The sequence below is a fragment of the Gadus macrocephalus genome, chromosome 13 (genome assembly GCF_031168955.1).
Source record: "Gadus macrocephalus chromosome 13, ASM3116895v1".
NCBI lineage: Eukaryota > Metazoa > Chordata > Actinopteri > Gadiformes > Gadidae > Gadus > Gadus macrocephalus.
This window is the reverse complement of record NC_082394.1, coordinates 3,101,806-3,115,628: the sequence shown is the minus strand read 5'-3', so window position 1 is coordinate 3,115,628 and position 13,823 is coordinate 3,101,806. Positions and strand designations below refer to the sequence as shown.

At 46.1% G+C, this 13,823-nt stretch overlaps 1 protein-coding gene across 1 annotated transcript in view; it reads left to right on the top strand.

Annotated features, from left to right (window-relative positions):
• Positions 1 to 4,028, top strand: part of LOC132470952 (metabotropic glutamate receptor 4-like) — a 62,705-nt gene extending 58,677 nt beyond the window's left edge. Inside the window, exon 8 of the mRNA XM_060069915.1 lies at positions 1,698 to 4,028. Coding sequence (XP_059925898.1) covers positions 1,698 to 1,747 — 50 coding nt within the window. The 3' untranslated portion in view covers positions 1,748 to 4,028. The remainder of the gene's footprint in view (positions 1 to 1,697) is intronic.
• Positions 4,029 to 13,823: the final 9,795 nt, after the last annotated feature.

Sequence of the window (13,823 nt, the reverse complement as noted above, 5' to 3'; positions counted from 1 at the left end):
ACTTGTGTGTACTGTATGTATGTTTTGGCTGTTCTGTGAACTGTGTTTACAAAGTAGATTTAACTTTTGCGTTTTAATAAAATGTTAAACTGGCAGAAACCAATTCTTTTTTTCGGGGGGGGGGGGGGGGGGGGGCATAAAGGAGTTATGCTTAGGGCCCCAAAATAGCTAGCAGCGGCACTGATTGTTGTTATATGCATATTCTCTAATTTCTTTCCCTGCTTGAGGCCCCACTTCTTCCTGTTGATAAGGAAAACGTTTCGTTTTTTTTGGTTATTTTTATAATAGAATAGGGCAGAGAGACTCCGGGTCGATAGCGAAAGACGTTTTGTCTCGATTGGCCGGCCCGTTTACAGGGTTCTACACATTTGAATAAGCACCATTTGTCATTGTCATCCAGAAAAAATGTCTGTCTGGCCCAGACGTCCCCACACTGCCCTCGACCACCCTCCCCCCCCCGCCCCCCCCCCCCCCCCCCCCCCGCAACCCGGTGCCCGGGTCTGGTGGCTCGCTGTCAGGGTTTATCTGATCGGCCGCAGCCAATCAGCTTCCACGGTCTGGGAGACAACGAGGAAGTTAAGGCCTGATGGCTCTGCATGCTGGAGATGCTGCTGCTGTGTGTGTGTGTGTGTGTGTGTGTGTGTGTGTGGGGAGAGAGAGACTGAGGGATGGAGAGGGAGAGAGAGACGGAGGGATAGAGAGAGAGAGAGAGAGACTGAGGGATAGAGAGAGGGAGAGAGAGAGACTGAGGGATGGAGAGGGAGAGAGAGAGACTGAGGGATAGAGAGGGAGAGAGAGAGACTGAGGGAGGGAGAGGGAGAGAGAGAGACTGAGGGATGGAGAGAGGGAGAGAGAGACGGAGGGATAGAGAGAGAGAGAGAGAGGGAGACGGAGGGATAGAGAGAGAGAGAGGGAGACGGAGGGATAGAGAGAGGGAGAGAGAGACGGAGGGATAGAGAGAGGGAGAGAGAGACGGAGGGATAGAGAGAGGGAGAGAGAGACGGAGGGATAGAGAGAGGGAGAGAGAGACTGAGGGATGGAGAGGGAGAGAGAGACTGAGGGATGGAGAGGGAGAGAGAGAGACTGAGGGATGGAGAGGGAGAGAGAGACTGAGGGATGGAGAGGGAGAGAGAGAGACTGAGGGATGGAGAGAGGGAAAGAGAGACGGAGGGATAGAGAGAGGAGGGAGACGGAGGGATAGAGAGAGAGAGAGAGAGAGAGAGAGAGAGAGAGACTGAGGGATAGAGAGGGAGAGAGAGAGACTGAGGGATGTAGAGAGGGAGAGAGAGAGACTGAGGGATGTAGAGAGGGAGAGAGAGAGACTGAGGGACAGAGAGTGACGGAGGGAGCAAGGCAGAGGGCTGGGGACTGTTATTATTAAGTGAATGTCTCTCTGTCTGGTCGGCCGAGCGGGCTGTCTAGAGGGCAGAACTCATCCAAGCAGCATTATGGGGGGCACGGCTGATATTTGTGTGGCCGTGTCGCTAGCCTATAAAAGTTGTGTCTGACGAGTGTTAGACTCTGGGGTGAGAGGACTCCTGGCCCCTACCTCTCTGGCCCCTGTTACTCAGAAGATATGGAGCCTCAGCCCCCCCCCCCCCTTGCCCCCAAACCTCTCCTCCTTATCTCCCACTTCACAATGGCCCACCTTTGCTCCATCAAATCCTCACTCTGCCCCATCAATCTCTCTCTTTCAGCCTTCTCCACAAAGCAAACATACATCAGCTACAGCAACCATGCAATCTAGCGGGGGACCAAGGAAGGCCGGACGCCCGCCATTGTCAAGGATTCCACCATTCTGACCGTGACGACGACGCGTGTGTATGGAATTCCGGGCAGCCGGGAGTGTGTGTGTGGGGGCGTGTGCACGTACGGGTGCGCCACCGATGATGGATTTTTCCTGGGACCCAATGTGGCAAAAGGATTAACAACGGCAAAGTTTTCTGAGGGAGAGAGGGCCCGAGGGGGAGGACGTCGAGGCTCCAACTTTGACTTGATGGCGGCCGAGAGACAAAGGAAGAGAGGGGAGCGGGACTTTTTAAGTGTTGTGTGGCGGTTCTGTTGGATCGGAGCGGGAAGGGGCCTCGGACCTCGAGGGATCCACGACTGGCTATGAGGAAATGTGTTGGAAGTTGTCTGCAACTTTTGTTCTGATTATCATTCAAGTTCTGAGAGGGTGAGTAACTCCAACACTTTTAAGGAGGGTTGGTTTACTTTGGTTACTTTCTGAGTGTCTTTTTTCCGTTACAAAACGTCATTCCAACAGAACCCCGTTTTTGGTTTCCGAGTTCATGTTTTTGCTTTTTCTCTAAACGGTCTGTGATAGGTTAACAGAAACGAAGACTTTGAAAAATGATAACAAGAAAAAAAAAAAGAGAATCAATCTGCTGATTTTGAGCATGCCGGTTTGAACACCCTGTGTCGTGTAATAAAAAAAAATCGTAAACAAAAACTAAAGAAAAAAAGTTGGAATGCGTTCAAACTCTGTTCCAGTGTTGTTACAATTGTTTGGGCTGCTGCCTACTGTATGTTTAAAATCGGTCCTAACTGGTGAAGGTCAAATCGTGATTTCTGTTACTTTCTGTTCGTTTCTGTGTGCTACAGTGAGGCCATGATATGTATTACCAGCTAGCCAAAGGCTGCCACTGCCCTCCGCATTTTGTGCTTTGAATCGGTGGCCCACGGCTAAAGCGAACAGTACTTCTCCCCCCCACCCCCCACCCCAGACCAAACTCTAAGTCGTCGCCCCTGTATGAGCCACCCCATCACTGCCACCACCTGTCTTCTAGGTCACAGATAAGGGACAGTTCCATTAGGGTGGGGGGGATTAAGATGAAGTGAGCGCTTGAATGTGGATCGCGCGATATCCTCTCAAGGTGATCCATTACGGAGCAGCGATCCAAACGACATTACCTCTTCTTCTCAGGCGTCGTCGCCGTCGCCGCCCCTTCCCCCAACTTGTCTCACCGGCCGTAAGTTTGGACGTCGCGCCATCACTTTGTCGTTAAGTGTAAAGCCGCCATTGTTAAGAGTCGACGCTAGCTAGCATCCGTAGGTCCCTTACAGCGATCGGACCGAGGTCAGCGGAGTTCCTCGTGCATAATGTTAAATAAGTCGTAAACATATCTAAAATATCGGATGAGGAAGAGCGAGGACGTCGCAAAGGCAAGACGCGCAAAGTTTCAAACATGTACCGTAAATTTCTATGTTACTAACTTTCCATGATCATGAAATAACCTGATAAACGGATGACGTACCGCGGTGCAGAAGCCTCGAGTCATTCAACATCTTTAGGAAAATATGTGAGGAGGAGGAGCGAAGAAGTCGCAAGACTTGAAACTCTCAAAAGTGAACATTACTAACTATCCATTACAATGAAGTGAAGGGAATACAGGACGAATTAACACATAGAGGTATCAGAATAAACAAGGTATTTAAAGTCCTCTGGAAACACGGTCCGAGGTAGAGCGAGGTATGTAAACTCTTTGAGTTTGAGTGAAGACCATCCCAGGGTCCCTGTCGTATGACGTGAATCCATGTTGCTTCTCATCACCCCCCCATCCCCCCCCCCCCCCCCGTGTCCCTCAACACCGTGTTGCAGATCAACTTAAAAAAGACCCAAACGGCCTCCTAATGTGTGTTGTTAAATAGACGATGATGTCGCTTTACCACCTGACATACTCTAAGCTAGGAGGGAGGGAAAGTAAAAAAAAAAAAGAAGAACCCAGTGCCTGGCTACCTGATGATGATGTGTTTGTAAAACCTCATGAAACCTAACAACTTTGTGTGGAGCATGTTCAGTTATTTCTTTTTTTATACCTTTTATTTCTATTAAAAACTGTTTTCAAACCACATACCCCCCCCACCCCCCTTTTTGTTGGTTCCGTTTCATGTACGGTGTGTGCTTCTTTTGAAATGTCCCCATACCTTGATTCTACAAACCCTGCGGGGGCGCAGAAATCTAATGTTTTGTTACATGCAAATCAGGTAAACAAATGGAAAAATCAATAAACATACCATGCTCCATCTCCCCGTTTCCTTCTCTCCGAGTGCTGCGGTTGTATAAAACTACGCACGCGACGCTGGAGAACAATGGCTCCTGTGCCACCGCCGCGACGTGCTAGCAGGAGTAATCCGATAATAGCGGGTGAACGTGGGCCTAGCGTTAAATGAGCCGTTATTTCACTCTCGGATCCACTGACCCCGCAGGTCGGACAAGAACTCACTCCCCGCGGTCTGGTATCTTATTACCACGCCTCTTTGATAGAGGGACCCGGCAACACAATGGCTGAAATAACAGGGTGTACACAGCAATCACGTTAAGTGCGAGCACAAGTAAAACAACTACATCTCCATAAAGCAGAAGGCTCGAGAGCCGTCGTCACAATAAGAGCGTGGCTCCGTGAAGGGGAACACATCAGCTTTTTGTTTTGGTTTTAAACGTCTCCTGTGATCTTCAACGTGGCGATGTATGCCATGTTCTTTTGTTACCAAGTATGAGAGGCAATGCAGAAAGAATTGTTTGTAATTCCGAGCTTTTATGCCGCCAACCAGTGTTTTGTGTTTCCTATCGTGTTTTATTGTAGCTGAAACAGTGGGTTCATTACACTATAAATCTTCAGCATCTCAAATGGTGAGACTATACAAATATGAAGTTTTTTTTTACACGCTTTTACTTAAATCTTTGGGAGATATGTATCACAGCCAAAATGTTTGAAGTATGATAAATGTGCCTGCCAAAGCTTTTGAAAAGTCGTATAAGACGATTGCCAGGACAGTTTTTTTTCATAGTTCTCTTTTCAAGTTGGGTTTATTTAATTTGAATTACCCTTCATCATGTTTTTATTCAGTACCAGTTCCACCGAAAGCCCGTTGCAGCGCATTGGCAGATGAAGACACAGCCAGTCCCAAGGGAACAGGACAGAATGTAACAACCACAAGATGGATGCCTTCAGGGGACGCTTCTCCACCCTATGAAGAAGAACATTTCTTCTGCTTATGTCTGCAGGGTACTGACGCAACTTTGGAAAAGGCGTGAATAAATCCGAAACAAATTCCCAGCCCAATTAACTTTAATATCGCTAATTAATTTCGTGAATCCTTTCATATTCCGCGTTGTTTGTTCTTAAAATAAAGCATTTAGTCAGAAAATATAATGCATTAGCACCAACGGGAACGAATCCAATGATCCTGAAACCATAATATCACCAGCGATGCTTCAAAAAGGTGTTGCTGTACACGTCTAGATTGCAATTCAATTATAAAATCCACCAAACAGACTCAGACTCCACTCTCCAGACTGTGACTTTTGGGTCCCATTGCAACCAAACAAAGTGCAGTTCAACCATAACTTTTCATCAAGTCTCTAAGTGCATGACCTCCAATTAAAGGGGTGATCTTATGCCACCAGTGTGTGTGATTAGCCTTTTCAAGCCATTTAAATATCGACCTTTTGCTGTGTTTTAATTGTACACCTAGATGCAAGCTGGATAGATCAGTCTACCAGCCCACCTAGTGGACTCTAGCAGATGTTGCTTATCTACCCGTCATATATCTATTCTAGGTGGACACTCCCACTTGTGATAAAACACTGGAAAGGGACGATTTTCAAACGGCTTGTAACGGCTAATCACACCCACACCTGGTGGCATCACATCACCCCTTTAAGCAACGTCTGCTCCCAGAATAATTACATGCCCAAGTTAGCCCACCTGGCCAGTCCCCAGCAGTTCAAATATAGGCTGGATCCTGGAGGTTTTGATGGCAGCAGTTACTTTCCAGCTGTTGAGTTTGTCCTTTTTGTTTTGCTTTGCTGTGCCAACCTGTGTTATGATGTGAAACTGCAGAATGTAGGGTCCCTATGGGAGGGTCCAAAGGGCCAATACACGACTAAAAGGTTAAAAGAAAATAATAAAAATATTGTTGGAAAAGATTTGCTTCTAATGCAACAGTAACATTTCGTCTAATCAGTAGCCATTTAATTGCACCAGTAGTAATTTCATCAGACCAGTAGTAATTTCATCTGACCATTAGTCATTCATTGCACCAGTAGACCCCACACATAACCCCCCTTCTTCACTGTATATGAAGATAACTTCTTTCAGATATTTCTCTATATATCAACTTCTGACTTCTAATATTTCTTAAAAAGTAATGGTTTTGCTTTACTTATTCATCATCCAATCTAAAGTTGCAGATCTGGAGTTTGAAAGCAGGTTTGGTAGCATAAATGTTATTATCTCACTATTTTAGCGATCTGTAAGTCAGAGTTGCGTTAAGGTGGATGCATAATATGAATAATATCTCTTAAGTTTTAATGTATGCAAAATATTTAGCAGGCAAAAAATATCAATTTTTTATAGGGTAACATTACTGGCATCCGGCCTAAATGATGGCATATCTACATAAAGCTACTTAGGTTTCATATTTTCTGAAAATATGAGAGGGTTGCACAGCAACAAGAAAATAATTGAATTGGACTATATGGAGGTTGATCAAGGACATGGGATTATTGATCTGGAGGTTTTGATGAAGAGCCCTTCTGCTGCAGCCGGGAAGCTCTCTTGAGCCTCTGATCATAACCTCCGCATGGCAACATGAAAATAAAACTAATGTAAGGAGACGTACTTCATGGGATGAGATTTCATTACTGGGGAAACACAACACAGCTCCTCGCGTGGATGAAGTGGGTCTCCATTCGTCCAACTCTATACAAAATCAGTCTCAAAGATGAGCAAATGCTTGATTCATTTTGAGACTTGTTACTCTGTGTCCACTCTGTGGGACTTTTGGTTGGTGTGTGCGAGAGCCAAGCACAACCACCCCCGTACCACCCAAACAAAAATGAACCCCTGCAACAGAAGGCCTCCCCCCCCCCCGTATTCCTGGCTACTGCCCAGTCCACCCCCTTGCCCTTGAGTCTATAGTGTCCTAACAGCCTATGGTTACGAACGTCCCTAAGGCTCATATTGTATGGGCGGCTTTATTTCTACGTTTGTATTTCTCCTTCTGCCAAGGCGGACGTGATCTGCAATATGAACCCACACCGACCTGCATTATAGATCCTTATCTTAATAAACAGATCTGACATCGTAATTGAAAAAATAGACGGATGTGCAGACAGACAGACAGACAGACAGACAGACAGACAGACAGACAGACAGACAGACAGACAGACAGACAGACAGACAGACAGACAGACAGACAGACAGACAGACAGACAGACAGACAGACAGACAGACAGACAGACAGACAGACAGACAGACAGACAGACAGACAGACAGACAGACAGACAGACAGACAGACAGACAGACAGACAGACAGACAGACAGACAGACAGACAGACAGACAGACAGACAGACAGACAGACAGACAGACAGACAGACAGACAGACAGACAGACAGACAGACAGACAGACAGACAGACAGACAGACAGACAGACAGACAGACAGACAGACAGACAGACAGACAGACAGACAGACAGACAGACAGACAGACAGACAGACAGACAGACAGACAGACAGACAGACAGACAGACAGACAGACAGACAGACAGACAGACAGACAGACAGACAGACAGACAGACAGACAGACAGACAGACAGACAGACAGACAGACAGACAGACAGACAGACAGACAGACAGACAGACAGACAGACAGACAGACAGACAGACAGACAGACAGACAGACAGACAGACAGACAGACAGACAGACAGACAGACAGACAGACAGACAGACAGACAGACAGACAGACAGACAGACAGACAGACAGACAGACAGACAGACAGACAGACAGACAGACAGACAGACAGACAGACAGACAGACAGACAGACAGACAGACAGACAGACAGACAGACAGACAGACAGACAGACAGACAGACAGACAGACAGACAGACAGACAGACAGACAGACAGACAGACAGACAGACAGACAGACAGACAGACAGACAGACAGACAGACAGACAGACAGACAGACAGACAGACAGACAGACAGACAGACAGACAGACAGACAGACAGACAGACAGACAGACAGACAGACAGACAGACAGACAGACAGACAGACAGACAGACAGACAGACAGACAGACAGACAGACAGACAGACAGACAGACAGACAGACAGACAGACAGACAGACAGACAGACAGACAGACAGACAGACAGACAGACAGACAGACAGACAGACAGACAGACAGACAGACAGACAGACAGACAGACAGACAGACAGACAGACAGACAGACAGACAGACAGACAGACAGACAGACAGACAGACAGACAGACAGACAGACAGACAGACAGACAGACAGACAGACAGACAGACAGACAGACAGACAGACAGACAGACAGACAGACAGACAGACAGACAGACAGACAGACAGACAGACAGACAGACAGACAGACAGACAGACAGACAGACAGACAGACAGACAGACAGACAGACAGACAGACAGACAGACAGACAGACAGACAGACAGACAGACAGACAGACAGACAGACAGACAGACACACACACACACACACACACACACACACACACACACACACACACACACACACACACACACACACACCCGGCTCTGGTGGCAGCAGTGCTCCTAGGTTAAGAAGCTAGTTGTGAGGGTTGCTCCATTAAAGCAGACAGAATGTATAGAAAGCCAGACATGAGAACAGGCTTTTCCCAGAAGAGAAAGGATGATTTATTAAGATGACATTAAACCTCAACCAGAGACAGGAACTGAAACACTCAAACACCGTTATTTCAGGTCGTGGATATTCTCGTTTTAGGAACCCGGCATCGGTTGAAAATAGGTTAATAAACAAGGTCTTCTTGGGCAGGCTTGGTTGTTTATTCAGCGAGGTTTGAGGGAAAGCAAAGGCTCATAGGATTATATGTGAAGTTATTCAAATGTTCTAGTGAGACGGTACAAACTGGAACACTTTAGGGTACCTGTGAAAAATGAGCTTTCTTGACGCACATGGTTGTTGTTAAAAAGCATATTTTTACTTTAAACAAATAGCAAAACCGTAGAGTCACTTGCACAACCCAAGCCTCCCTCCAGTCTAAAACTCTGGCCCTCTTAAGGAGCACCAGTATGGGTGTGGCTCAATCAGCCTATGAGCCACGGCTGCGGACTATTACGGCTAACAGCCAGACAGGAATATGTGCATCTTTTAAAACATGGTTTAAGAGTGAAGATGCCATTCACATCTTCACAGTACCTGTTTATAACAAAACAACAGAGCAGACTCCCACATGCTAGGTTGCAGCTCGGCAACAATGACGTCTCCTTTGAGTGAGTGTGTGCGTGCGTGCGTGTGTGTATTTATATTATATATATATATCTATATTCCTTTCATATTCATCAACAGACAATACTTTGCAGAAATTATTTCCCTGCACTGTTTACTTTTGTTCTGCCACCACTACACATACTCCTCCACCATAGCACCTTATCATCATTGTCTGTATCAATAGAATAGTCTTTATCAGGCCTAGTAACCAACACACATGTTCTGTACTCCTTACCGTTTCATTTTATTTTATGTACCTGTGAGTGTTTTAGATTCCTTTTATGTGCGTGAGGTATGTGTGTGTGTATGTATGTATATGCTGCTACTGGATGCCTACAACTTCGCTATGGGATGAATATAGTATCAATCCATCCATCCATCCATCCATCCATCCATCCATCCATCCATCCATCTATCTATCTATCAAATCCTCGATCGCAGATCTGATGCCTACGACCTGCACCTGGGGATACCTACAGCTCTCATCTCCTACAGATATGGAGATTCCACTCCTGGGGCTTGACTACTCCTGAAGGCAGAACGCCAAAACTTGGGAATGATCATCAGGAAGCTCGGAAGACAGAAGTTTCCGGTTTCTGTCAGGAGAACGGATTGCAAAATCACTAACGGTTGAACATCCTTACAACTGTTCCATCAAGCTCGGGGATGTCTGAGCTCTGAACTCTCTTGAGATGTACACACAGGAAGAGAAATCTTCAAGGTACAAGAGAGGTGAGATAAGGCAAGGGTGAGGTGTTAATTCACTCTTTGTTTAAGAATACTTCAGAGTCCTTGATTGCAATACATCCATGTGAGTTTTTATCCAACCTCCAACCTGAAGCACTGCAAGGTACGTGGGGCATTACTGACCTGTACATGCTATGAACTGGTTATTTATATGTACACTCTGTGAACTGGTTATTTCTCCGGTCACTGCGCGCTATGAACATGTTATGAACTTGTTATTTCAATGAACACGTTATGAACAGTTTTTTTCATTGAACCCGTTAAGAACTGGCTATTCTCAGGTCGCTGCGTTCTATGAACATGTGAACATATTCCTGTGTTCAGAACAAGAGCATGAAGTGTCAGAACAGGTTTGGGTCAGGGGTATTGATTTTAAGGACTGAATTAGACCCCTCACTGACACACACACACACACACACACACACACACACACACACACACACACACACACACACACACACACACACACACACACACACACACACACACACACACACACACACACACACACACACACACACACACACGTTTCAAATCCTTCAGTGTCACTCCGGCGTGACACCCTCTCTCCCCTTGCTGAGACCTCACCTAGGAGAGCGTGCACGGGCTGACGTTCACGCCCGCCGCCACCACTACCCATCACCGTAGCCAATAGGAAGCCCCCATCCCTTAAAGGGCGCAATGGAGTGCATATGCAGAGCGTTTGGTACGCAGGGCTTCAGCGGTCGGTTGGAAGCCTCCCCAGAGAGCGCAAATGGGGGAGGCTGTCTCCATGAATGAAGAAGACCAAGTACACACACGCACACAAACGCACACATACGCACACACACACACGCACGCACGCACACACGTACGCAAATACACACACACATCATATACACACACACACACACACACACACACACACACGCACAGGTATCTTCCAATGGATCCAGTGCCGTTTGAACTACCAGAGTCTTCCTCCTCAGCAGCATCAAAAACAGGAAATGATGATGAAGATTGTGCTGCAAATTATAACGTTATTATTAAGAAGACAAACCCGTTTCCCGTGCTGTTTTTGTCTCTCCAAAAAGTGTCTATCTTTTGAACGACTTAATAGTAGGGTTGTACTGTGGTTAAAAATATGAAAAGATGAAAAATTTGTTTCAACACATTTATGTTTATTCATAGTAATGATTGTTTATGCTGATGGTTATTCAATCTATTAATGGTCCCTCAGGGGTGCCTTGGATCAACTACATCATGTTTGGCAAGCATAACTTTATATATTTGATAAACAAAACTTAACTTAGTCCAAACCACATCCCATATGATTCAGTTGTTCCAACAAGCTGGGACGCTTTTGGAATAAATGATTAATAATTCGAAGGAGTAAGTGAGTTGTCAAGAGGCACGACCTTCGCAAAGGCGTTAATATAAAATTTGGGTTGCTTCAAGTGGCCTCCATGCGTTATTGAGTTCTGCCCTTATAAAAAGGCCATCTTTAAAATTCTTGATTGAGGCTTCCAATACCGTAGTAAACCTAGAATCCTAACTTTAAAAGCATTCTGTGGCGTCGCTACCCAAGGGCAGGCGGATATGTACGACGAGCTGCTTGGCCCAAGGGTATCAACAAACTTTATGAGCCAACAAACTCAGACTCCTGCATCTTTCTGAGTCAACCTGTCGGAGAGCAACGTAGTCGGGCCATTCGGTTAGAGCGGGTGTAGATGTGTAGCAGATACATGTTAGTTTAACGTTGTTGTTTGTGTGCATGCTTATTTAACATGCTTAGCATATCACCCATGACATCCATCAAGGCCAACAGTTTTATCCTATCTCCCCTCCTTTACACTGACATAAGCCTGGCTTAAATAGGCTACCCGATGCATTGCCCGGTCCCTAAGACTAACCACAACCCAACAGAAATCAACTAAATACAAACACATACTTCAACAGTTAAAACCCATCTGTGATAAATAATATATAATTGAGAGGTAATATATGAATGTTACCTTTCGCGCACAAATTTCAAAAATCTACACATTTCTGATGATTTGTACGAAATGACATACAAATCCTCAGAAAGACGGGAGTGCTGAACACCTCGCCTTCTGGGAGCCCACTGATGTGGTAATGAACTGTTATGAAGGGCCAATCAGCGGCCAATCAGAGAGCCACGCCGGCCAGCCGCTGATTGTCATGTCCTCCACTTATTTGTTCGTCCGTGAGTCGAGGCAGAACAAGGAAAGGGAAATGGCCCTTTATCAATCCCGCTCACTCTCACCTCGTGAAACCCATTCACACATTGCGCTACACATCCTGGTCTGACGCAGGTGTTACATGTGAGCCCAGCCCACTGGATGGAGGGATGAGAGGAACAGCAACCAGCCGGTTCAGAGAAAGACTCTTTGTAATGGAGGGCTGCACTTAGTTTAATCTGCATGCCTCCAAGGTTGGAGTAAAGAGCACAGAGGATGAGTCACGCGAAACAAAGATAAGATGTACACAGACTACAGGCTGTCCCGAAGGGGCTGATCAATGACACACCTTGCCTCTAAAAGGTGCATTAAAAAAGTAATTCTGGCGTTTACTCATTCATTAATCAACTAAATTCAATACTAATTACTGCAGAATGGTAAAGTGGTAAGCGCTGCTTTTATGCAGCACTTTTCTCCCCAGTGGCCACTCAAAGTGCTTCACAATATTGCCCAACATTCACCCATTCATGCCCACATTCACACACTGACGGCGGAGTCAACTACGCAAGGAGGCAGCCAGCTTGTTGGGAGTAGTCAGGGTGAGGTGTCTTGCTCAGGGACACTTCGACACTCACGCTAGGAGGAGCCGGGGAACGAACCAGCAACCTCCGGTAACCAGCCAACCCGCTCTACCTCCGGAGCCACATGGCGCCCCAGAATGGACCTGAACTGATTGTCTTTAATTCTGCAGAACTACCAGCTGGCCGGTCCGTCCCTGTGAGAAAACAGAGGCTGGGCTGTGCAGCGCGTTCGCTCATTACTGATGTGTTATTGGTTCTATCACATCTGGGGCAGGTCCACCACAGGAGTCTATGCAGGAGTAGAATTGCCCCACAAACCCACCATGGTCATGGAGGATTGAGTCAAAAAGCACACGGCACAAACAATGTGTGTCTCCTCGGTGCCGGTGTGCAAAACGGATCTACTGTGAGCGTTCGCATTGAGCCACACCGCTGGTCGAATGCTCGTTGGGTACCAGGTTCTGGCGCCACTCTCTAAAGCTGTCATTTTCTGTGAAAGCGTGGAACAACATTTTTTGTGACCTGAAAAATTGTATTGGTACATTGGCGGTCGGAAGAGCGGCAGGAGAGTCTCGAAGGTTCCAGGTTTGATTCCTGATGACCACAGGTGGAGGAGGAGGGGGCGTGGTGGAGCAGGATGCAATAACCTAACAACCTAACCTAACAATTGTGTTTGGCACTTGGTTCTATGAACATCCTTACTCTACCGACAGCAATATATTGTTGTTTCTCTTTCTTCTGACAATCTGTATTTATTGTATATCGCTTTGGATAAAAGTAAAAAGTTCAGATCAATGCCCTAAAGGTAAATGCAAATGAAACCCTACCTGCTCATAGTGACATGTCTCTCCAATGAACTTCCTTTCAGTCATGCCGGTTAAAAGTGTCTGCATAAAATATTGACTTTTCAAACGGCAATTTTTCCTTTCTTTGAATCCATAACTGTCAAAAGAACAAGGCCCATTGATTTCTAAGCACGTCCTTCATAATGTTTTAATTGTCAACCTGTTTTCTTGCTGTAAA